This window comes from Glycine max, chromosome 2 (genome assembly GCF_000004515.6).
Source record: "Glycine max cultivar Williams 82 chromosome 2, Glycine_max_v4.0, whole genome shotgun sequence".
Classification (NCBI taxonomy): Eukaryota; Viridiplantae; Streptophyta; class Magnoliopsida; order Fabales; family Fabaceae; genus Glycine; species Glycine max.
Window position 1 is genome coordinate 7,118,472 of NC_016089.4, and position 18,399 is coordinate 7,136,870.

Genomic DNA, 18,399 nt, shown 5'->3' on the forward strand with positions numbered 1-18,399 from the left:
TTATGTATTAATGTAAAATAATCGTTTGAATTATTTTAAGATAATTATTTTATAAATTAATAAATTTATTATACATAATGAATTATGATTAAATAATTATTTAAAATTTTTTACACTGCTCATGTATAATTCGTTTTTTCTTGAACAAAATAGAAAAATTAAAATTATATTTAAATCTAAAATAATACTAAGACTGTTTCATCTAAAATCAGGATTGCTTATAGAGGATACATGTAATTAAAAAAACATATCAATTATTTGTTATTTTATTCTCCAAATATGAAAAAACTTATAACATACCATACTATGTGTTTAATTAATATGTTGGACACTATTTCGAATCTTGGTTTATGCTTTGCTATATTTTTTTCTTTACAAATGAATTATTTAGTTCTTTATTTTTCTTATTCAATTTAATCATTTATTTTTTAAAAAATTAAATTTGTTCATTTATCTATTTAAAACGAAAAATATTGTTGCCGGAAAAAGAAAAATTTCCGAAAAATAATTTCATCATCCACAATTCCTCATCCATTTTTTCCCAAATTGGAAATCACAAACCCTAATCATATTCTCTTTGAAATCACCACCAGATCCTCCAAATACCTCCCCTGAATCATCGATTCTGGTTCCTACAAGCCTGTTTCACGCGCCAACATCTTTGGCTTCGATGTCCTCCAGTCCTATTTCAGAGCACTCGATGTGCCTTGTGTTGCCCCGCTCTCTCCTTCGTGATTTTGGGGTACAGAACTGCGATGGAGGTCGGCGTGGACACAAGACACAGGACGACCACCATACACCCATATCTCATTTTTTCTTGATTCCGAGGAGAAAGCAGCGACGAGAGGGGTGAAGTCGAGGATTTCCAGATCTCGTTTTTTCTGGTTGGGAAGAAAACGAAAAAATGAACGCATCATCCAAGGCTCCAAACATGCCATTTGCTCTTTCAAATTCCATCATCCTCAAAGGTTATTCTTTTGTTTCTGATTTATGAGCAATTCCATTAAGTTGATTTCTGTTTGAGCGGGGAGTAAACGAAGCAGAGGTTGAAGAAAAGGACGAGGAAACATTTCACATTTTAGGGCCATTTTTAAGCATCCATATCAATGTTACTTTATTAATGGTGTTAACCTCACAAAGAACCAATTTGAAGATAAATAATTAAATTGAGTTTTTTAAAAGATAAAAAATTAAATTAAATCAAATCAAATAAATAAGATCAAAAAATCAAATAATTTATTTTGTTTTTTATTTTTTTAAAAGAGAATGCTCTCTAATTCGAAAAAATTGTAGTGTCTAGTTCTTTTTTTTATTAGAAATATGGAGTATAGTTTACAACTATATATTAGAAGGTTTAGTGATCCTCTCCAATTCAAAAAGCTGGACAGTGTCTAGTTTACAAATCCCAATGTTTATATATTTGTTTTTATCCTTTATATATATATATATATATATATATATATATATATATATATATATATATTAAATTTATTAAATATTAAAATTAATCAAGGGTTGAGATTTCATGTAGTTTGAAAAAATCTCAGGATATTTTTTCATTAGAAGGACCATTGCCGACAAATCTTTAGCATGAATAGATCCTCTGTAGTTTTTTGTTTTGAACTAAATGAAATCTCAACCCTGGTTTATTTTTTATATTTAATAATTTTAATATATATATATATATATATATATATATATATATATATATATATAAATATATAAATATGAATGGTGAGGTTTATTAAACTGTATACTCACTGTTTTTTTAATTGGAGAGGATCTATGCTCGATAATATAGCAATTTGATTCATCAGAACTTCAAAATTATAACAAGTGTTTTATTCTAAATAAACAAACAAATAAATAAGAGAACATTATTATAATTTACAAGTGATACTTGTTGCTCATTTTTGCTGGAAGCAAGTATCTTCATAATTCAAAATCATACAATTAATCCTTAAAACGTAACGATTACTATAATAAATTTTGTCTCTTTTAACAAATTTTTTTCTCATGTACACAACTAGAACATCGAATCCCCTACTAAGAAAACAGTCATTCGTTGCTCATTAATGCTATCACGCTAGATCCAAATTAATTTTGATTTGAAATTTACAAATTATTTAGTTAATTGATCTTCAAGCTCATGATATGGGCCCTAAAAGACCTACTAGGCCCAGGATTCAACAAAAACGCCCTACAAATACTTCGACCCTAGAAGAGGCAAGAAAAAAAACTTGAAATACCTCCAACTCCAAGAACACAACCACTCAAAAGGGTTGAAAGAGAGAAAAGGGTTTAAAAAGTAGTGAAGTGATCAATGTCTACAGAGGAAGAGAGTGCGGTGAAGGAGCCTTTGGATCTCATTAGGCTCAGCCTCGACGAGCGTATCTATGTCAAACTCCGTTCCGACAGAGAGCTTCGTGGCAAACTTCACGTAATTCTTCAATCTTTCTTTGTTTTTTTTTCCTCCAAATTTCTCTGTTGCTTTCTTTTAAACTCTTTTTGTGACTACCCTTTGACACATAGGATGTTTTGTGATGGAAAAATATACAGTTTTTAAGGTAATTGAAATCTGGGTTTGTTGCAATTCCTGCAAGTTTGTGCCTTTTTTACTGCCCTAATGTTATACCGGCTGTGAGAATAATGGGTTTGTTTACTACTTGCGTTTGGGGATTGAATTGAATCATTGGTGGCTCGAAATTTTGGTTTTTGGAAGGAGTTGTTTGTTGCTGAATGAAAAATTGTGTTTTTTGAACTATATTTTAAAATAAACAGGTTTGGGATGAGGAATGATAAGTATGAGCTGTTAGTTTTTAATATATTTGTTTATTTTTGTTAGTAGGCTAAGAATTTTATGGTGGATGTTAAAGATTGGATTAATGTAATATGAACTCTTTGGGGTTTTTAAGTTGTTTTACGCTGTAAGGAATTTCACTGGTTATGTGAGAGTAACTAATTGAAATAATTGTGTGTTTTGTAAAGGTTTTTTCTTTTCTTTTTATAAAAAAGACCTGCTATTAACTAATGTTACACTAGGTCAATGATTTGGTTCTTTTTGCGTGCGTTGGGTGGTGGTTTTTATGTATGTGTTTGTTTAATGTTATTGCATTTCTATAAGATTTTGATGAGCTTGTAATTTAATTTACCGAAGGGTTCCTATTTGAAACTAACCCTCCTTGAGTTCAGAATGATTCTTACAAGTTGCACATCGCTGTCATTGGTTATGCTGTAAGATTTTCTGTTTGTTATTATGATAATCATGATGACTGATGAGATGAACTTTCAGCATGAGACCTGAAAACCAAGGATGCATAAATAAATGATGTGCTTGATAACTTCAGTCAAATAATCTGCTTCACCTTGTCAAATTGCTGTCTTGCAGCTGGTTGCCAAGTACTATGTCAATGTCTAATTGTAATCTAACTAATGGTATAATTTACTTAATTATTTACATGAATGAAAACTATTAAACCTTAAATTCTTAACTTCTAAACTTTTTGATCTGAACTCTAATGGTTTTGTTGCTTCTCACATCTTATGTGCAAAGTGTAAAAGCACTCTTTGACTGAGACGTACTGTGTTACCTAATATTCAAACATGTCTATAATTCATACATTAGCTAGAATAAGATTGAATTTGTGAGTCTCTAAGTTGGCTTTCAATTTGGATCTGATTAGCACTCAACATAGCCTTTCCTTAAAAATTTGTTGAAGGATTCCTCTTGGTATAAATCTACAATAAATTACTTAAATACACAGGAAAGAATTGTCTTTCTTTCTCCTTAATTACTTGATATAAATCTATCATAAAATTATTATTTCTCTTTGTAATAAACTTCTATTTCAATGAAAGTGATCACATATAGAAAATATGCATTGCTTTATATTTAGATTTCCTAAGTAAAATTTTGTAAGGGGAGAATTCTTTTAGAATTTTTGTATCTGCTTCCTTTCCTGTCTCTTGTAAAAGTGCCCTTGGTGATTATTTTGATCTTTTAAAATTTCGTTGGTTTGATATTGATTTTCCTTTTCTTATTTTGTACTGGGTTTTCTATTTGGGTTTGTAGGCTTATGATCAGCATCTTAATATGATTCTTGGCGATGTTGAAGAAATCATTACTACAGTGGAAATCGATGATGAGACATACGAAGAAATTGTGAGGGTAAGTTGGAATCAGTAACTAAGAGAAATACACATTTATTTTTTGGCAAAGCTTAATGGTAGAAATGTGAATAATTGCTGGAAATTTTAAATAATTTTAGATTACTTATTAGCATTGTTGAGGGGCTGCATCTATGATGACATGCTCCTGTTTAGGAAGAAATGGTTATAGCGTTCAAGTTAAACGTTAAGGAGAAACATTGTTTGAATGAAGTGAAAATAACTATGGCCAAATGAATTGCTTATCAGTGAGTGATGCATAGTAAAGCTAGACACTTCTGGGTATTTTTCAAATGAAACTATAGGCCTTTCCCCCCACCCCACTATTAGCGTTATTATTTCGGAACTTGGATGCTAAAAAATGTGAGTAGAACTATTTGCTTGACTGGCTTTCTGTTAGAGAAAACAAAAAAATTGTCTTTCCTAAACAGTAATGCACCATGGAATTTTGTTCATATCTAGGGAATGCCAAATTCATATTTACTGAAATTCTCGTATCTAATCTAACCGAAGGCAAATACATGCTAGATTTATTTTGAAGGTACTTTTCCTTGGATGATCTTTTTGTTTTCCTTTTGATTGCAGACTACAAAGCGGACAGTTCCTTTCCTGTTTGTCAGGGGAGATGGGGTGATATTGGTTTCCCCGCCATTGAGGACCGCATGACTGGACTGATGAACTATGTGATCATTTCAATAACAAGTGTCACTGTTTATGAAATTGTATAACTTTAAGTAGTGATCTCATTTCATATGATTAGGTTAGTTACTCAATTGGCCTCGTGTGCTAGAGATTTCTGTTAGACAGTCAATTTTCAATTATCTTTGTAACATGAGAGAATCATGGCATGCACATAAACAAGGATTTTTGCTGCAATGTGGAGCTGACATTATATATTAGTGGCTCCATAAAAAGTGTTGGTCATGATTCCTGATTTGATGCCTTCATGTGTTTTACTATTAGTTCCCATTGAAGATATGCGAACTGGGCACGTTTGAATACAATTTAATGCTATTATCTTTAAAATATCTTTCATCTCTAAAATATCTTCCATTTAATTGAAGTGTTAGTTTCCTTGATTGTTTCTTATCCTTGATACCTAGTTTCAATGAAGGGTAAGTTGAAAAAAAAGTATTTTTTAATAAAAATTAATGTAATTAAATGTGATCAACTGATTTTTTTAGTTATTCGAAAAAAAAACCTGACTTTTTAAAGTTTGTGTCATGTTTTTTATTAATGTTTAAGACCAGAGGAAGTAAACACTAACATTTTTTAAAGATTTTTTTCTTTTAGATTATTTGATTTGGAAAACATTAAAGAAAATAATTTTTTAGATTTTATAAATGGTCTAATTATTATAAATTTTGTAAACATTTTTTAATTAATAAGTCATTTTTTTCGAAGAAAATAATCACCTAAGTCTGGCATCTTCATTTGAAGAATACGGGAAGCTTATAATACTAAGCACAGTAGAACCATTTAGTTGTCTTGAAATTGTAAGAGTTGAGGGGGATGCCTACTTCAGACTTTTTGCGTGGTTAGTTTTTGTTGAGATAACGAGGGTAACTGGAGCCTTTACTTCAGTTTAAACTGTGTAATTTAGATCTTTCAAGTCAATTAAGCAAATAAATTTTCTATTAAATTGGATAGATTGTTTTAGATCTTAATTCAAAGTTGGCCAATCGAAACATTACATTTTATTTAAAATAATATCAATTTTTTTCATCATTCCATCTTAATCTCGTCCAACAAAATACTTTAAAATTTAAGAGGTTGTGAAGAACAAGATGTGCATATCCCTTGATAACCTGGACTTTGTTTTTGTTGTTTTGGGTGAATGGACTTGGTTATTTATAGTTTTATAGATTTCCTGGTATGTGAAAAGAGGAAGCAATAGTTATTTACTGCAGGAACAATGAAAGAGGGATCATACTGTGCCAATGGAAACCCCACAGTCAATGTTAGACGAGCCATCCAACGGATCAAAGCAAACACAGTACCTGCCCAGTAATTAAAAAACCAAAAAATCCACACAAACTAATCAGAGCAAAACATTTTCTGTAAGATTTGAAATTGCAGAATGCAGATACTGTCACATGAGGATTGTAAATTGCATAACTCACAATTGCCTAACATGTGACAGTTGTTGCAACTGCAATTTAAAACCTCGTACACAGAACACAAATTAAATTAAGAGTACTAAGCAACAGAGAGAAAGAACAACTTTCCACGCTTAGAAGGCTCCACAACTATTGCTTCCTCGTCTTCTTCAGAAACCAAGATGCACAGTTCAAAGAAAACAACACCATCACCAAAAGCCAAAATAAAATAATAATAAAATAAAAAGTGTAAAATGTGTTTTAGTTTTATTCCCTACACTTTAAAAACAATGAATTCCATCTTCTGTATATTTTATAGATGGTAAATTTTGTCTCTCCTTAGTATCTAAAATCTATAAGGAGGGATACAATTCATCAATTATAAAAAATACAAGGATTAAAATCATCATTTTTAAGTATAAGGAACTAAGACCAATTTTGATCGAAAATTGAGGCCTAAAACACGTTTTACCTAAAACAAAAAAGAATCAAATGAATGACTGACGGTTCGGCCACTGCTAATGAGAGCCTTGATGAAAACCTCGTTGGAAAAAACATCCAGTTTCTTCTGTTCTTCACCCTTGATTCCGAACACAAATGGAACGAAAATAAATAAAATTCAAATACACAAGATTTTAAATTGTGATCACGTTTCTTGATATCATGAGAAATTGCAGACAAATACGACCAAAGCCGCCAAAATTGCAGTGACCTTGCACACCATCATTTAAAACCTTGCCACACCCAACAATAAAAACTGATGAAGAACTTAATTACCTGAACATTGGTCTCTCCAGCGAGTCCAATAAGCTTAGCAAGACCAGCCTTGTTAACAGTGGAACAATGTGACTGAGCAAGATGGTGAAATCACCGCGTGACTCAGGGCGGTGCATCCATTTTCAAACTAATAAATGATGATGCAGTGGTTCCACTAGGTTCCAGGTTTGCATTTCGAGCCATAGTTGACGGTTAAGGGATTGCCAGATATTCTTTCGATAATAATAACAAAATATAATACTACTTCTCTAAATATAAGACAGTATTAGTAATTACAACTTCCTAAAACTCAAGAATATGGAAAATTTGGAATCTCACTTCATTGATTGACTTACAAAATATGGAACATTTGGATTTCAGTTCTAATTATGATTCAAGTGAAATGCAAATCCCAGAATACATTGGCTCCTTCAAAAACTTAAGATATCTCAACCTATCATATATAGGTTTGAGTGGGAGGATTCCTTATGAACTCGGAAATCTCTTAAAGTTGGAGTATCTTGATCTTCAAGAAAATTTTCTTGATGGAGCAATCCCTTCGCAACTCGGGAATCTTACAAGTTTACGATATCTTGATCTAAGTTATAATTTTGAAATTGATGGGGAAATCCCCTGTCAGTTTCGAAATCTCTCACAACTGCAATATCTTGATCTTGAAGGAACTCATCTTTCTGGAGCAATCCCTTTTCAAATTGGGAATCTTCCTATCTTAAATACTCTTAAGCTTGGTCAGAATTTGGATGTCAAATCTATGGATACAATGTGGTTGTCTAGTCTCTACTCCTTGACACATCTTGGCTTGGATTCTTTACATAATCTTGACTCCTCTCACCACTTGCTACAAACGATCAGCAAACTTTTTGCGAACCTAAGAGAGTTGAGGTTAGTTGGTTGTAGTCTTTTAGATGATGATATTCAATCTTTGTTCCATTCTCATTCCAATTTTTCCACTTCTCTTGTTATCCTTGATCTTTCTTCTAATATGCTGACATCCTCAACATTTCAACTGTTGTTAAATATTAGCCTTAATCTTGAAGAGCTTTATCTTAGTCATAATAACATTGTTTTGTCATCTCCTTTCCATTCATACTTTCCTTCTCTTGTGATCCTTGACCTTTCTTATAATAACATGACATCATTAGTATTTCAAGGTAGTTTCAACTTCAGTTCAAAACTTCAAAAACTTTATCTACAACACTGCACAGTCTTACAGATAGAAGTTTTCTTGTTTCATCTATTTCCACAACGAATTCTTCATCTTCTCTCGACACCCTTCATCTCTCCTTTAATCTATTGAAATCATTAGTTATATTTCATTGGCTTTTCAACTTCACCAATCTTCAAACACTTCACCTTGTTGGTAACTTGTTAGAAGGTTCCATTCCAGACGGATTTGGGAAAGTAATAAACTCTCTTGAAGATCTTGTCATTAGCTCTAACAAACTGCAAGGCAAAATTCCAGCTTCCCTTGGCAATATATGCACATTGCAGCAATTATACCTTCACAATAACAACTTGAGTGGGCATATTTGAAGCTTAATTCAACATTTTTCATGGTGCAACAAGACTGGCATGCTACCTAATCTTACAAATTTGCCGTCTTTGAGGAATTTAAATCTTTCCTACAATCGCTTAACAAGAGAAATACCTAAAAGCATTGGATTGCTATATGAGTTGATGTCTCTTCACCTGGAGGAGAATTACTTGGTAGGTGACATCATTGAATCACATCTCACAAATTTGACCAAATTGGAGGAGTTAGACTTAACAGACAACTCATTGTCTCTCAAGTTTGGTACTACTTGGGTTCCACCTTTCCAATTATATGTTTTGGGACTAGCTTCTTGTAAGTTGGGTCCTAGTTTCCCAAGTTGGATCCAGACTCAAAGTCACTTACAGTTTCTAGATGTCTCTGATGCTGGGATTGATGACTTTGTACCAGATTGGTTATGGAACAAGTTACAACTATATATGCCATGAATATGTCTTACAACAATCTCAAAGGTACAATTCCAAATTTACCAATGAGGCTTACCATGGATTATGAAATATCAGTGTTGCTCAATTCAAATAAAATTGAAGGTGGAATTCCTACTTTTTTGTCACAAGTTACAATTTTGGACCTTTCAAAGAATAAGATTTCAGATTTAAATACCTTCTTGTGCGGAAAAGGTGCAGCTACAAACATGCTCATTTTGGATTTATCAAATAATCAAATAATGGGAAAGCTGCCAGACTGTTGGGAACATCACAATTCATTACAAGTTCTTGATTTAACCAATAATAGATTGTCAGGGAAGATTCCAGAGTCCATGGATACTCTTGTTAATTTGGAAGCTTTGATCTTACGAAACAACAGTTTAATTGGAGAACTACCATTCACATTGAAGAACTGCACCAGTTTAGTTACATTTGACGTGAGTGAAAATTTGTTGTCTGGTCCAATACCCTCATGGATTGGGGAAAGTCTACAACGACTGAAAATCTTGAGCTTATGAGTAAATCGCTTCTCTGGAAGTGTTCCTGTACATCTCTGCTATTTGAGGCAAATTCGTCTCTTGGATCTTTCAAGGAATAACTTGTCAGAAGCAATTCCAACATGTCTGAGCAATTTTACTGCAATGATGGAAAGCAGAGTAATAAGAAGAAAAATTGTCGGGAGACAAATATTGACATATGGAGTTATGCACTCAAATATCTATGACTCTAATGCGTTATTGATGTGGAAGGGTCAGGAATATTTGTATTTGAATTCTGAGTTTCTTTTGAAGAGCATTGATCACTCAAGTAATCATTTAACAGGTGAAATATCAAAAGAGGTTGGATATTTACTTGGATTAGTTTCTTTGAATTTATCAAGAAACAGATTAAGAGGAGAGATTCCTCCTGGGATTGGGAATTTAAATTCGCTAGAGTTTCTTGGTTTATCAAGAAATCATTTCTCTGCTGAAGTTCCTTCGACTCTTTCCAAAATTGATCGTATTGCTGTGTTAGACTTATCTAACAACTATCTCGATGGAAGAATCCCCTGGGGAAGACAGCTTCAGACCTTTAGTGCTAGTTCCAAGAAGTATTGCTTTACTTCATTATATCACTTAAACATTTTCTGAATCTCATCTTTCTTTAGTTTGTGACTTTACCAATGGTAGTTACTTCTCAACCATGATTATTTTTCTTGATGTAAAGAAATTATAGATGGTGTGTTCTGTTTAGAGAAAATTTCTAGTTTTCAAATGGCTTCTCCGATGTTAAACCTCTTAAATTAAGTTTAGTTATATGCTTTTTGTACTCTAATGACCGACTGGATTTTCAGTTTCATTTAGTTTATCACTAAAATTTTGGCTCTAATTTTTCTTCATCCCCATTAATGTCTGTAATCTGAATTGATCACAAAATTTGCAGTTTATGGCCGATTAGCTACAACATTCTAATCTGGGACAAAGGCATCGTGGATTGCTGGAAGTTTACGATATGTAGTATTGAAGTTTACATTATAAAATCTGACAAATCATATTTCAAAGTAATGACTTGCAAAATCACTGTGTCAAGAAACTTGTTGATGTAATAGTTTTCTATTGCATGTACAATCTATTTTTAATTTAATTTTAGCTTTAAGCCAATACTATTAATATCTAAAATGTGAAAGTTTTGCCTTCTATCTTGAATTATGATGTCTTCTAGTAGCTTGCCATGCACTTTCAGCAATGTTGGTGGATTGCACTAATATTGTCATCAGTGTCAATTGAGTTTCAACTTAATGCCTATTTTCATGTGCATATTGCATATGCTCTGCCAAAATCCAAAAACAGCATTGACAGAGAGGCTAGTCATGTCAATGGTAAAAAACAACTCCAAAAAAAGAGTAGTGGTTGATCCCATTGGTAAAGAATATTATAACGATCGGTAAAGAATTTTAATGTTAGTTTGATTATATTATGTTTAAGTAGTCTATTAAGAAGCCACAAAGTATCATTAAGCCTTAGATGACTACTGTAAATCATTAGAAAATTGTATGTTGCGGATAAACATTGTTTATTTTGGGACTTTTCTTTTCACAATCTAAGAATGAGAGGCTGCCATAGCAGAAACAATTCAATTGATAGCCTAAAGAAGATTTCGATTTATTTTCAAGATAAAAGTAAAATACTTTGCATATTTCCATGACATAAACGGTACTTTTCTCTTTTTTTATATGTTTTCCATTTTTGAAATAATATACTTATGGTTGAAGAGGTACATGTTATGTAATAACTACGAAGATCAACAAGTTTTAGAGCTTTTTTTCTTTTTGTCCATATGATTGGCCTGCTTAATTTTCTAACCCAAGAAATAGATTATATTAGGAGTAAATAATCATCTAAGTCTACACAAAACCAACTCGGTCACATCAACATTGAAACAAAAATACATAAATGACCAAATTTTGTTAGGAGATAATGGATATTTTCAGATAAGAGAATGGTAACAAGGATAAAAAATACTCACGTTGAGCCTAAATAATCATGACATCATCTATATATTAAAAAAAAATCATGACATCATCTTCATAATGATTGAATTAAAAGTTAAATACACGTGTTGGGGAGCAATAACACTCGAGATTAAAATCTAACTAGGCATTAACCGGCGCCTTGTATGGGTTTATAAATAAATGTATAATAATAGTATACTTCAGAGAAAATAAAAATAACTAAACCAAGAAAACCAATAAATTATAAAATAAAATTCACAAAATAAATAGTAAGTTTAAGGTTAAGAAATTTACAAAAATTGATATCAGCTATTGTCAATGTTTCTAAATATTATCCTCATTAGTAACCTATATCTTAAAGAGGGTAACAAATTATAAACTGAGAGGAGTATGCCACATAAGCATAGGAACGCCACAGTCTGCAACTCAAAATTGATATATTATAAATAGATAAATGAATAATTGCATATTACCTCTCCTTTATAAGTTCTCTTATTTTCAAATATGCAACATCTTATTCACAAGCATATAATGCTAAATTTTCAAGTTTTGGTTAAAAAAAATGCCTTACATATTTTTTTATAACTGATATTTTAATTAAATTTAACCTTTTAATAATTACAAATTAATAGTCATTAAAATATATATATATATATATATATATATATATATATATATATATATATAATGACTAATTGAATACAATTTCAAACTATCATTTACTTGGTAATAATTGTAACACTATTATACAATTAATACCAATTAATAATATGACACAATTTTAATGTTCTACCATGACAAAATTATTTGATTGCATTTTTGTTATTAAAATATTCAACTTTTATTTGGTTAGAAAGTAAACCGTAATTATATAGGCTTTATATGAAAGAGTAAAATAATTAATTTGGTGTATTTAGTTATCTTTAGTTAATTAAAAGTAAAAATTGAAATAAAAAAAAGCATACCTTGACCCTTGAAAAAGAAAATAAATAGAAAACACAATAAAAGGAGAGAAATTATGAGTGATGAGAGTATAAAAAATAATATTATAGAAAGTAATAAATGAGTGATGTGAGAGAGAAAAAAAATTTAGAGACAGGAGTGATTTTATGTTGAAATGTAAAATAATTCTGGACATCCATGCACCATCCACTTGGGGCATCTTGAATATTTTGGGACATCTTATCCTTTACTAAACATGCTTCTACAGTCATACACAATTGCTTTTTAAAATATTTATAAATAGATGAAATTAATATAAGAAATCTTTATGTAAAAATAACAATAGAAAAAGTATCAATATCTCATTCTACAGACCTAGTGTCTAGAGTCCAACCATACTTACATTCCCTTATCATGTCCATGGGCATATACCATAATACTGCAATAGCAACATAGTTGTATGCTCCGAACTTGCAGTTTACTAATTGATCTACATAGTTAATGGCGATAGAATAAAACTGTTAACAGGAAGACATGCCAATTGCCACCAATAATACAGAATATCTCATCATTATGCCATGCCAATTGCCCACACCTGATCTTGCATTTTGAGCCTGTACTATCTTGGTACCTGTACCCTGTTTCTTCTCATTCCATAAAACATAAAAATTGAGAAGATAGAATTGGAATGGTGCTACAAAAATGAAGATCGACTAACATACTGAGTAGGAAATATCAATGTTGTTGTCTGCCAATTCCAAGGATCGAAATGGTCTTATGAACAATATAGTAATATTGTTGGTATTATTATTATTGAAAGATTTTAATAGAGTTTAGTAACTGATTGCATGGAAGTTAATAACTGAAATATTCTAATTAACGTAGAGACGAGTACTAATTATTCTACTTTATTCTAATTATTCTTTTCAATATCATGGGAGATTTATATATTAAATAGATTGGAACATAGAATGATATCGTATTCTTTCAAATCCTCTCTTAGAGATGAGTACAAGGAATTTGAGAAGTTGATTCAAGAAGACTTGCGGGAGGTGGACGACCGGTTGGAAGAAAAGGTGATGATCATTATTTTCTTTCTGTGCTATATATTTGAGCATTACTTTCTAACTTTTGAGATTCACATACACTATAAACGTGACACATGATGAAATGTTTGTCATTTTGAGCAGATTGATGAGGCCGAAATGATAGAAGAGGAGGAAGTTGTAGATCAAAAGTATGTCTTACTGTCTTTAATACTACTGTTTCATTATTTTCTCTTTTCTGATAGATTTTTCACATCATCAATGAAACACGTACTGTTTCAATTGATTTGCTCTCTGTCATAACATGGACATCTATACATGTGAAAAAACTTATCAAAAAAGCATTACAATATACTTACCATATTAATATGCATTGTAACTCTGATAATACATCAATCACGAGTATAATGCTAACTTCCAAGATATTATACATCACTAAACATGATATGTCCACTTAAAAAGAAAATGAAAAATATGCAAAAAAGCCTAGAAGTCTATAATTTCTAACTAAAAACTCACTTTTCTCTACAATTGATGATTAAAAACGTGTTATCACATTTACAATAAAAAGCTATAAATATTACAAGTATATTTTCCTAACGAAAATTTAAAGTTAACATTATAAGTTGCTCTGAAAGTTTGAAAGCCATATCTGAAGATTTTCATAGCCATTTTGTTTAGGAAAATAAAAAAATATGATAGATATTATGATTATATATCCTTTACTAACTATATTTTGAGTAACAACGAGTTAATAAGATAAAAATATATATTTGGTTGGATGGATAAATATCTAATAAAGAATATCAAGAAGTTGGTAGTTTCAATTTTCGTACAAATGAAATATTGGACACAGAATAAAGCTATATTTGTCTTTTATAACTTCGAAGGGAAAAACGTGTCTTGTTCAGCTGAAAAATAATAATCAAAGAATCACGTACAAGTAATGTCATGAGTTCTCAAAGAAAGTACATAAAAGAAATTCATTGAGATTCTGTTCTCTTTTTCTCGTTTGTTTGATACATACAATTTAGGAGTAGGCTAGGGAGATTATGTTCTCTTCTTTTAAAAATAGGAAAGGAATCTAAAAAATAAGAAGAAAATCGGTCCATCACCACATGAATAATTGTGGATGTCTTTGCAATAATATCTTTCAACTCTTTTTTTTTTTTTATAACTTGACACACGTTCTTTTCTTTTCTTTTTTTTCTTTAAAGATGAGAAGAAATTAAAGAAAAAGAAAAAAGAAAATTATGCATGATTCTGAATTTTCTCCTCCTTACTTATGGAGAACCACTTTATGCAATCAAATAGCATGAGATGATTGCCAAAAAATTAATCAATGGTAATTAAAATCTAAAATCTTGATCTCTTGTCTAAACTTAACGCCTATCGTTTAACAAACCCTCCAACACACATAAACACGTACACAAAGAAAAGAAAAACAAACTAAGTACTTCTATATGTTGGTTATAATACTAGTGAAACCTTTTCCTATGTTGATGATCTTTGTGGTGATCTCATAATCCTTTTCCTATATATATGAATTCTATTTAGTTAATTGCTAGAATTTGGCCATCACTCTTTTCCTCTCTACAACAAGGTCAAAACAATTTTATAACTGAGTGCAATTTCCTCTTGAAAAAAACTTTCAAATTTTTTATATCCTTTGCTGTGCAATATATTTAAATCAAATAATGACATTTGAATGCTTTTTCCAACATTAAATAGCCTCCATTGAAATCCCATCGAAAAATTAAAAAATTAATATAATAAAATGCATATCATGTTACATTATTTAATTTGAGAGGATATTAACAAGATCATCTATGTTTTTTCTTTCCCTCTTTCAACTAACACACCATATGGCTCACTGACTCAAATATGATAATATCTCAACCCATTATATCAAATGAAAAACTCCAAAGCTTTATCAATATCATCATACACAAAGAGCATTGCATGTGTACAAATTACAAAACGCTTTGTGCTAATTACCTAAACAACTTTCTTCAACCCCATGCATCACATCTCATCATTTTTAGCAAAAAAACAATGAGGGCCTTCAATATTTGAAGGTAGATAGAGCATGTGCAATTAAGTTACAAAATGAAAAGAGAGTCTAAATAGCTGCATATAGTTAACACAGTTAACTAATTAACATGACATATATGAAAATAAAAATTAAAACAAGCCTTAATTACATATTATAGGAAACTATACTAAAGTGCACTTGATCCAATCAACTTGGTTAGCCCAAAAGTCATTGCCATGGCCATCCAACCCCCAAACAAGACCCTCAAAGCAGACCTCAATACTGGAGCCTTACCCCACAGAGCCCCTAACCAACCAAACACCACCAAAGCAAAAGTCACAGCAGCAACAATCACTCCAAGCCTCACCTTATATTCCCTTATAAATGATGCTGCAAGCAATGGCACCATTGCACCAACAGAAAAGGCCAAAGCTGATGCTGCTGCTGCTTGCAAAGGGTTTGGCAAACTATCTTTCTCTTCATAATTGGTGTCTTCCTCTTGAATATCTCTCCCTCTACTTTGTCCCCTTTCCTTTTCTCTCTTCCTTTGAGCAACCTCAATGTCTAGTTGTGAGTAAACTGACACAAACTCACCTATGGCCATGCTACATGCTCCTGCCACCAACCCTGCAAACCCTGATAAGATCATGGCCTTGATGTCATGCTTCACTGCTCCAACACCCATCATGATTGATGCTGTTGAGACCAACCCATCATTGGCTCCCAAAACCGCAGCGCGGAGCCATTGAGATCTTTTTGAGTAGTCAAAGATATCCTCATGATCAGCTTCAATCTCTAGAGTTGTTGTTGCTTGTTGTTGTTGTTGTTGCTGTTGCTCAAGGTCATTATTGGTTGGAAGGACAAATTTGGCTTGGCTAAGGTTAAGGGATGCTTGATTTGATGACATGATGAGAAAGATTGAGCTAGTTAATCTAGAAAAGAAAAAGATAACCAATTAATAGAGGATGATCGATGAAGATGATGATGGTGATGAAGAAGAACAAGAAGAAGAAGGTATGTGGAGAAAGTGTGGAGGACACACGCTACCAACAAGGGTATTTATGGATGAAAATCGTCTATGTTGGAGGCAAAAGTGGGGCAACACCACTAGTTAAAAGACAAAGATGTTATATTAACCAAATGCTATAGAAAAAAAATTATGTATTGGGTTTTAAAATATAATAAATTTTGTCTCACTTATTAAAGATTGCATTAAAATTATAAAAGGGGAGGAATAATTGAAGAGGAAAGTTTACTCAAATTGTAAATATAGTAAAGGGGTGTGTGGGGGACTAATTATACTTTGAGATATTATATTTACAGTAACTAGTGCTGTAAGCTTTTTGGTTTCGCAAATAATTGAGGCTTTCTGCTAATAAATTTAGAAGATCGTATAATCTTGTGAACATGAGTTGTTTTGGGTTGCACTTTGCAAGCACAATCTATACTTTTTTCACTACGTTGGGGTATGTAATTTGTATGAGGAAACAATTAACTAACCAAAACAGAATAAAGCAATCCTTGAAGTCTCATAATTTGGAAGGAAATCTTGCAGAACTGGAGATGTGACGTCGTTTTTCTGAATCAAAAGCATCTGAAAGTTGGAAATAGAAAACAGATTAATAACTGTTTACAAAGTTGTTTGAGACCTGTGACACCCACTTAAAACAAAATTAACGATCTTAACAACAGCAAATTCAGCAGACAAATAATAATCAAGTGGCAGAAAAATAATATTTATTATTAATGTAATGTAATGTCACATACTGCTTTTGTTCATAAAAAAAAAAAGATTTCCTCTTTTATAAAGTTCCATAACATATATGAGGAGACTGTTGATCAGATAAAAAGCAGCTTCACCAGCCAATAGTATATCATTGAATCCAAGACGCAAATGAATTAAAGATAAGGGAATGATTTATTTGATGAAAAAACAAAGTAAGGTTAAATAGGAGCCAAAAAATTGAAGTTTTTGCTAAGCACATGTGTGTAAGTATATTATAATAGGAATGAATAACAAGAATAAAGATTACTATACATCATCTACTTTGTCCCTAAAGAAGTGATCAAAAAAGGGATATATATTTTAGGCAGTTATAACTCATGACACATGAATCATATATATGGCGTGACTCACACAAGGACAAAGGTGTTGTTAATTCCCATATGCAACGGTTTCCTTTCTCCATGCCAAAATAAGGGGCAAAAGTATATTATTTTGAGGCATATTTCCTGTTCCTTCGGTTGCAAAAGCACAGAGGATTTCGTGTTGCATTTTGAAACATTGGAAATTCACGTGACTCTGAGTTTTAAGTTAAAGGTGTAATGATGGACGCGTTTGTTCCTCATGGGATACGTGGGTCGGTTGATAACTCTAAACCATAAAAGCACATAAATTTGGGAGTGTAACATGCAAGTTATAGACCATGCTTATTTTATTATAGTAAGTTAATTGAGTGTAATTCTCGGTTTCAATTATAAAAGAGGAAAGTAAAATAAAAAAAGAAAGAAAAGATAGTGAATAAATAGGGTAAAAAGATCACGGAGAAATTTTTATGTTTCAGGACCATCATGAGACCGTTTTTTACATAATATATACAAAATTGAGTCTTAATAATTTTTTAAGAGAAAAAAGTTATACATTAACTTATAAAAGTATTAAATTATAATTTATCATGCATGATAAATTTATTAAATTTTAAAATAATTATTTTTAAATAATTAAAATGACAATATATAATTTAATGATAATATAAAATTATTTTACATGATCAATGTATAGATATTAAATTTTTTTTTATAAAAAATTAAAAAATTTTATTTCATTTGATGTAGAAATTGATCGGAACTATAGATACATAA

The 18,399-nt window shown here is 31.3% G+C and overlaps 2 protein-coding genes and 1 long non-coding RNA gene across 4 annotated transcripts; 1 reads left to right on the forward strand and 2 right to left on the reverse strand.

Moving 5' to 3' along the window:
- The first annotated feature begins 487 nt into the window (after positions 1 to 487).
- On the forward strand, positions 488 to 5,192 carry LOC100306547 (uncharacterized). Of its 2 annotated transcripts, XM_041005670.1 has the most exons (4): positions 488 to 968; positions 2,131 to 2,440; positions 4,073 to 4,168; positions 4,753 to 5,101. In XM_041005670.1, the coding sequence occupies exons 2-4, from the start codon at positions 2,324 to 2,326 to the stop codon at positions 4,831 to 4,833; spliced, it is 294 nt and encodes a 97-aa protein (XP_040861604.1). In that variant the 5' UTR covers positions 488 to 968; positions 2,131 to 2,323; the 3' UTR covers positions 4,834 to 5,101.
- Positions 5,193 to 5,841: 649 nt separating this feature from the next.
- On the reverse strand, positions 5,842 to 8,095 carry LOC100809109 (uncharacterized). Its single transcript, XR_005889463.1, has 2 exons — positions 6,392 to 8,095; positions 5,842 to 6,167 (listed from the first exon to the last, which is right to left on the reverse strand). It is a non-coding gene; the product is annotated as an uncharacterized lncRNA (long non-coding RNA).
- A 7,315-nt stretch (positions 8,096 to 15,410) lies between these two features.
- Positions 15,411 to 16,632, reverse strand: LOC100802179 (vacuolar iron transporter homolog 3). The gene has a single exon (XM_003518555.5). The coding sequence runs from the start codon at positions 16,442 to 16,444 to the stop codon at positions 15,725 to 15,727; it is 720 nt and encodes a 239-aa protein (XP_003518603.1). The 5' UTR covers positions 16,445 to 16,632; the 3' UTR covers positions 15,411 to 15,724.
- Positions 16,633 to 18,399: the final 1,767 nt, after the last annotated feature.

Coding starts and splice junctions, on each gene's coding strand:
- LOC100306547 (XM_041005670.1), top strand. CDS start 2,324: ATGTCTACAGAGGAAGAGAGTGCGGTGAAGGAGCCTTTGGATCTCATT. Junction 2,441..4,072: donor AGCTTCGTGGCAAACTTCAC/GTAATTCTTCAA, acceptor TTGGGTTTGTAG/GCTTATGATCAGCATCTTAA. Junction 4,169..4,752: donor CATACGAAGAAATTGTGAGG/GTAAGTTGGAAT, acceptor TTTTGATTGCAG/ACTACAAAGCGGACAGTTCC.
- LOC100802179 (XM_003518555.5), bottom strand. CDS start 16,444: ATGTCATCAAATCAAGCATCCCTTAACCTTAGCCAAGCCAAATTTGTC.